At 28.8% G+C, this 7,299-nt stretch overlaps 1 protein-coding gene across 4 annotated transcripts in view; it reads right to left on the bottom strand.

The window, feature by feature from the left end:
* Positions 1-5,647, bottom strand: part of LOC125066338 (mucin-5AC) — an 84,827-nt gene extending 79,180 nt beyond the window's left edge. For all 4 annotated transcript variants that reach the window (XM_047674497.1, XM_047674650.1, XM_047674425.1 and 1 more), the window contains exon 1: positions 5,516-5,647. In XM_047674497.1, the coding sequence (XP_047530453.1) occupies positions 5,516-5,564 (49 nt within the window). In that variant the 5' untranslated portion in view covers positions 5,565-5,647. The remainder of the gene's footprint in view (positions 1-5,515) is intronic.
* Positions 5,648-7,299: the final 1,652 nt, after the last annotated feature.

The raw sequence follows: 7,299 nt of genomic DNA on the forward strand, positions 1-7,299 counted from the left end.
CTATTTCCATAGTCAAGATTAACATTTTCTAAATACAATTTTGTCACAGCGTTCAAAAACTATTGCGTCTCAGTCACGGTGTTAAGAAACCCTTACCAAATTCTGTTGTCAAAAGACCATAAATTTTGATCTGTACTAGAAATAACTGACTCGCCCACATTTTATTAGTAACCTTGCGAAGGATTAGCTAATACGATACTGATTCGAACAATTGTGTAAACTTTGACCTATTATATAAGGTATAAATTAAACAAAACGGTGACGATGACCTGCCGATCGTATTAACGACGTGTTTATTTCTAACAGTTACGCCCGGTGTTGCACAGACGAAATACCTAAATTAATTCGTTTTTGAAAACTTGAATATCATGCATATTTATATTATATATTGGAAATATTTTGAAAGAACCCATTTTACAATAATTATATATCTTATTTTTATATATAATTATTATTGTCAATAATGAAGAATTTGATTATATTACTTTAGGTAATTTAAGAGTTCTTATTACTTGATCAAAGCTGTATTCAAAAAAGTGACTGGTAAAAATATTAATTGCAATATCGACGCAAAATAGTGACTATATTCTAAACGCCTTTTTTTTAATTAGCTTAACAAAAACTCGCACGTATTTAATGTGTTATCGATAAATTAAAATCAATAATTATCGTTTTTAACTCTAACCTACACTGAAATTAGTCATTAAGGCGTGTTCTTATTAGCATATATTATTAACACACCCAATATCGATATTGTGTATCGTTTAAAACATTTCAATTAATATATTTTTATATTTTTCCGGATGAATATTTAATTTTTATTTGTGATTTGTGATTTGAGCCGAGATGGCCTAGTGGTTAGAACGCGTGCATCTTAACTGATGATTTCGGGTTCAAGCCCAGGCAAGCTCGTGCTCGGCGGTGAAGGAAACATCGTGAGAAAACCTGCATGTGTCTAATTTCAACGAAATTCTGCCACATGTGTATCCACCAACTCGCATTGGAGCAGCGTGGTGGAATATGCTACAAACCTTCTCTTCAAAGGGAGAGGAGGCCTTAGACCAGCAGTGGGAAATTTACAGGCTGTTAATGTAATGTAATATTTTGTATGTAGGTTTATTCTTTATGAGATTCCTGTCTGCTTGTTTCTGATATAGTTTTGGTAACAATACCGTGGAAAGCGTTCCGGTCATAAATGTTCTACCCGATAACGTTAACATAAAGAGTGTTATTGTTCACATACAATATAATTAATTACCATCGTATTATTTGCTTTTTCTTATGCTTGCCTGTATACGTCTGTTTTAAATATTAACCAACCTTCAAAAAATTAGGAAGTTCTAAATTTCGATGTTTAATTTGCTTCGGGCGTAACTCCTTCACATCTAGTATTTGAAAAAATATTTTTAGTTTGTAAAAGGTTTAAACCATTTAAACTTCCTTAGATCTGATGTTTACTTTGAAACAAACAAAAGCAAACAACGGATCTCAATAAACACCAGCATTAACCGCGATTACTGCTATATTTTTTCTTAATACCGTTATTGTAGATTTAAAAATAAAAATTACTACTTGATTTTTTAATGGTATTAAAGCACCGAAACATTTTATCAAACAATTTATTTCATTGACATTTAACGTGTTATTAAAATATAAATATTTTTTACTTTAAAGTAGTTTTAAATTTTTTCTTCTTTTTTATTCATGTCAAGTGCATTCCCGATTAGTTATGTAACAAAAACCTAGATGTTTTGTTCCTAGACTAGACCTAACAAAACTTGTGGATGCGAACGGAATCGTTAATGCGTTTGTGAAACAAGCCTTGGCCGACATAATCTATTGTGGTTCCATACAATCGTTTAAACTAATACGCTTTATAATGTATTTGCCTTTCAAATACAGTCAAAAAAAATTGTAAATATAAAATATAATGAATAAGGTTTCTTTTAAAAAACTGAAAAACGTTTTTTTTTTTAATTTCACAAAAAAGGTAAGTATTCATACAAATAAATAAATAAATGTCTTTGCAAGTATTAGCTATCAGCGGAAATTAAAAAAAGAACAAGAAAGCTATTTTTATTATTTATAAAACCACTACTACGACTCTAAATCTCGATTCTGATATGGAACGAACTCGAAAAGTGTTTGCATAACAATACCGAAGCGTGGATAATTCGGTTGTGGGGCAACTGTCGATGCTTTGTAGTTTCCGTCGAAAAACAAGCGTATCAATTGTGTTTCGGACGTAAGTAGAGGCATGAAGTATTGCAGAATGAGAACAGTTACAGAAAGGATGAAGAACTTCGTATAAAAGACATTTGACAGCAAATATATCTCTAGTAACTATTGTGTATGCAATATTAAAAATGTAAGTTAGAATATTCATTTACAATATTCGTGATCTAGTTTTAAATGCATAAAAATATATGTCTTACTATTTTATTAGCCATGAAACACTTGAATGAGCATATTGTATTTATATAGAAAAAGATTAATAATATAAAAAATTAGTTAATTTATATATATATAATAGAAATTACTTAATTTTAATATATAAAACAACCATTGGTACAAAATAAAAACGACATGGGTTCATCAGAAATACAATCCTTAATTGAATTAATGTTGTGATGATAAGAATACTGAACCTAACGACCTCCAGCAAAACAATATTTATTCAAAATGACTCATGTATTTTATTTTAAAAGGTCAATAAGCATGTAATCGATAGTATCTAGCGGAATAAGGAATCTGCTTAGTCTTAGCCGAGGTATTTATGAAGCATAAATCTTATATCATCTTTAGATGTAGAGCCGTGCCTACTACGTACTGAAAAAGACACACAATCAATCGCCTTAAAAATAGAAGCACTGCATTGATTAAAGAGCTTGTATAACCATGGTTTTTCGAATTCGATATTGTTTTAGGGTAATATTTAAATAGTAACTTAGTTAAGGTTTATTCCAATACAAATAGCACAAAATCTTAAAGGAAATTTATAAGGACGCAGACGAGAAAGACAGTAAATGCAATTAAAAAACCCTGATAAGTGTAGTTTGTACAAATTGAACCTGCGATTCTAAAATTAATGTCAACTTTGATTAACTTATATCTACAAGTATTTATAAATATATGTTTTATATATACGTTTCTTAGTTTATTTGTTTTATTGTGGAACTATGTAATAAAATTATCAGTGGTTCGAAGGTTGACATTGACAATTATAATGCAGTTTTTACTTTCACAACGTCACCAAATTTTTATACAAAATCGAAAATAACTAATTCGAAGCACAAGTTGTTGAATAAATCAAAAATCATTAATAAAATTATTAAATTATTATACTATATTATACCATGTGTGCAAATTTTTTTATCATTGCCTTAATATGTCAGTAAGCAAATTGGTCAAACTAGACTTACATAATAATATATTACATGAAAAATAACAAACGTTCATTAACTTTTTTTTTTTAATTATTGCGAAAAATATTTTATAATATATAATGTTATTCTAGTTGAGTCTTACATAAAACTAGGTGCTTAGCAAATATTTAAAAGAGGAAAGTATATACAGGTACTTTATTAAATAACTAGTATAAAATAATCCTTCTGTATAAAATATAGCCTATAGTATATTATTTATTTTTCAACGGTATCCAATCAAACACTTTTTTGTTTTTTTTTAACGTACATTGAAATTTTAAAGTTTGTTTTACATTTTTAACCGGCCTTCGTATTAATCTTAACGTAATTAAATAAACTTTTTCTATTTAAAAAAAAACAAATATCTTGATTGAAGTTTATTTCAGTTGGAAAAATCATCATTAGGGTTCTATTTTCTTCGTCTGTAAATTTTATTTGAATAACTTGTGACTTACGGATAAAAATCTTTGTATACATAATATATTTATAATGCTATTTATATTCTAACACATCCAAAAAATAATGCAGAATACAAATGACAAACTACGAAATAAACGACACGTCCATAAAAGGAAAAGCGATATATATTCGACTCCACGCACAATTTATGGTTGCAGTGGCGGTACACGCGTAGACCGATATTACGCAACTACTGACAATTACAAACAATTTGCGATAGCACAATTAATTTTTATTTCTAAATAGAATAAGGCCGACAAAGAATTTAAAAGGCATATATGCCTTAATTATTATAAACAGGAATATATTCCTGTACATTATATAACAAACAATTTAAAGGTAAACAAAATAAATCAAAACTCTTCCAATTAATATTTTATTGCAGAAAAAAACTTTAATTAAAAAGTTAAATAAAACAAGTAACCGTAAATTAATTGTGTGGACGAAATTCCCTTCAAAATCTTTCTTGATGTTAATATTTTGTGTCGTAGATATTTTAGAATTAATAAAAACATATTATCGTTATTATTTCCGATCTAAATATAATTCAAAAATTTTATTCAATGCGTATTAATCCCGAAGAAAACTTCATGGCTTTAGTTAAATACTACAGTACGGTTAATAGAAAACGAAAGTTCAATTCACAATCGACGAGTGTGATCTGCATAATATAGTATGGAATTATATCAATCTAAAATGCAATTTCTAAACCATTACATAATTTGAGAGATCGACTTTTTCTGTTAATCCTATTTTATATTACACTTACATCTTAAAAACAATGCATCTATTTTGTATTCAATTTTATTATAATATATGTAAAATATTCCACCGAATTGTAACAATTATATAATTTCAATAATTTATTTTGCAACTAGTAAATTATTTGGATTGTATTTTTTAATATACTCTTAAATATTCAGAAGAGAGTTTATTTAAATTGCGAAATGACGCAAGAGTCGAGAAGAAAGTTCTGTTTGATTATATTAAAGTCATTTTGAAGTTTTCGACTTGTACAATACGTTTTAATAATAAAACATTATTAAGTTCGTTTCTTTGATAATTTTTAGAAATATAAATTACGTTGAACTGTCGCTATACTTAAAACTTTTAAAGAATATAACGTTTCGCGGGTTTTTAGTGTATATTCTACGGTAATTATCTCGAATACTAGTAAATTTTTAATTTTTATACAATCCGATCATAAGTTATGAATGCAGTTTTTTAGTCAAACTAAAAATAAAATTGATAATATTTCTTGTACTCATAAATCACACGATTGCACGCAGTTTATAATAACAAATGTATATAAATCACCGTGTCGTATGCCCACTTCATTTTCCTGTGTTATTTAATTGCTCGAAGCAAACACACCGCGAAAATTCCAACCGCAGCAAAATATCATTCGATAAATCAGTTAGTTATTTAAAACATTCGTTTACTGCATTTAGAAACACAATTTTAGCTTCTGTTAAACTTTTTGTAAAAATATAATAAATTATTCAACGTTTGTTTAAATAACGAATTTTTGTTTTTTTATATTGAATATTTTTTAAATGTAAAATTCAAGACAATCAGTCGACAAACAGTCGACTCATAAAATCGTCCTGAAATGTTTAGCATATCCTCACCTGCAATAACAGCTAGCGTGAGTAGCGCGGTAGCGCTGAGAGACTTCATCTTAAATCACTGAACACGAACACTGCACTACACTAATTCAAATTCACCACCGACGCATAGCGCGACTCGACGCGCGGGAGTTCAGCGCGTTAGTGATTGCGATACCAAGTGCCGTGGTATGTAGTGGGGACGTTAGGGCTCGGAAGCGAAATGTCAGGGATTTAAGCTGGATGGGGAGATTTTGGTTCTAGATTTATGTTACGTGATACGACTGAAATTATCATTATATCTGCACAGCGAGATTTGAATCGAACTCGATATAGGTATATCACTGGAATAATCTTTAATATTTTTTCACTCAATGACACTTTGTGATTATGTAATAATGAAAACAAGTTTATTTTTATAAAAACTTAACACAAAAATATACTCCTAAATTCCTAAAAGTAATTACATGCATATAATATAATGACAATTTCTTACAATTATTAATAACAAATAACATATTTAAACCAAAATGTGTACGACTCTCTTTTCGAAGTCAAAATGACCGAAAATAAATTAAATATTTCATATATTAACTAATCTCTTATCTTCGACACGATATTATAAATATATCTTGATAGAATAATTGTTATGTCAATCTGTCAATAGATATTTCCATTAAATTTTCGATCTTAAATCTAGTTATTTTAGATAAGGTTAAAATTTGAGTATCATTCGTTAGCTGTTTTAACGTAGATTAACATTAAGCGGCAATTGTTTTAGAATGTATTTTAAATTATTACATTGTTTTTAATGTGTTTGGGAAAGAGTTGTTTCGATTCGCAATGGATTTAGGATGTCTATTACATTTCCTTGAGAAACACATTACGTTCGGATGTGATCATTGCCTGAGAACTTACAGTGTATATATAATTTTATTGATGTTTATATAAAAGCATATACTACAATTTTTTTTTTTTTTCTTTAGTATTGATAATGTTTTTTTTAATTCACCCCGGACTCACCATCGAGAGTCAGATCTAAGATTTAAATTTAACGCGAACAAAAACTAAGTGCAGCTTCAGTTTTCATCAAAAGACGTATCGGATTTTTACATTTACGTAAACTTGATAAATTAATCCGTATCCGTATCTATATCTGTACGAAAATCTTCACAAGAATTCTATAATTTTATAACATTTAGTTTTTTAAATTGGTCAAGGTTCCGTTAAATTGTAACTTCCTTCAATTGTGTAGAGATGAATGAAAAGACTGGAAATCAAATTATTCTTACGTTAAACTTCAATGATTACTTAAAGTATTTACGAGTTGTATAAGATTAAATTAAAAAAAGCCGAGATGGCCCACTGGTTAGAACGCGTGCATCTTAACCGATGATTTCGGGTTCAAACCTAAGCAAGCACTACTGAATGTTTCATGTGCTTAATTAGTGTTTATAATTCATCTCGTGCTCGGCGGTGAAGGAAAACATCGTGAGGAAACCTGCATGTGTCTAACTTCAACGAAATTCTGCCACATGTTTATTCCACCAACACGCATTGGAGCAGCGTGGTGGAACATGCTCCAAATCTTCTCCTCAAAGGGAGAGAAGGCCTTAGCCCAGTAATGGAAAATTTACAGGCTGTTAATGTAATGTAAAATAAGATTAAATTAAACTTTAGTGTTATAATTAAAACATTAAAAATATTCGTTGATGGTCTCAAACTAATTATACATTATTACATAATATTATAATGCAGTTGTCAACATAACAATGACCACGTTAACAAAATCTCAACATAATAGCATT

Source organism: Vanessa atalanta, chromosome 1 (genome assembly GCF_905147765.1).
Source record: "Vanessa atalanta chromosome 1, ilVanAtal1.2, whole genome shotgun sequence".
Lineage (NCBI taxonomy): Eukaryota > Metazoa > Arthropoda > Insecta > Lepidoptera > Nymphalidae > Vanessa > Vanessa atalanta.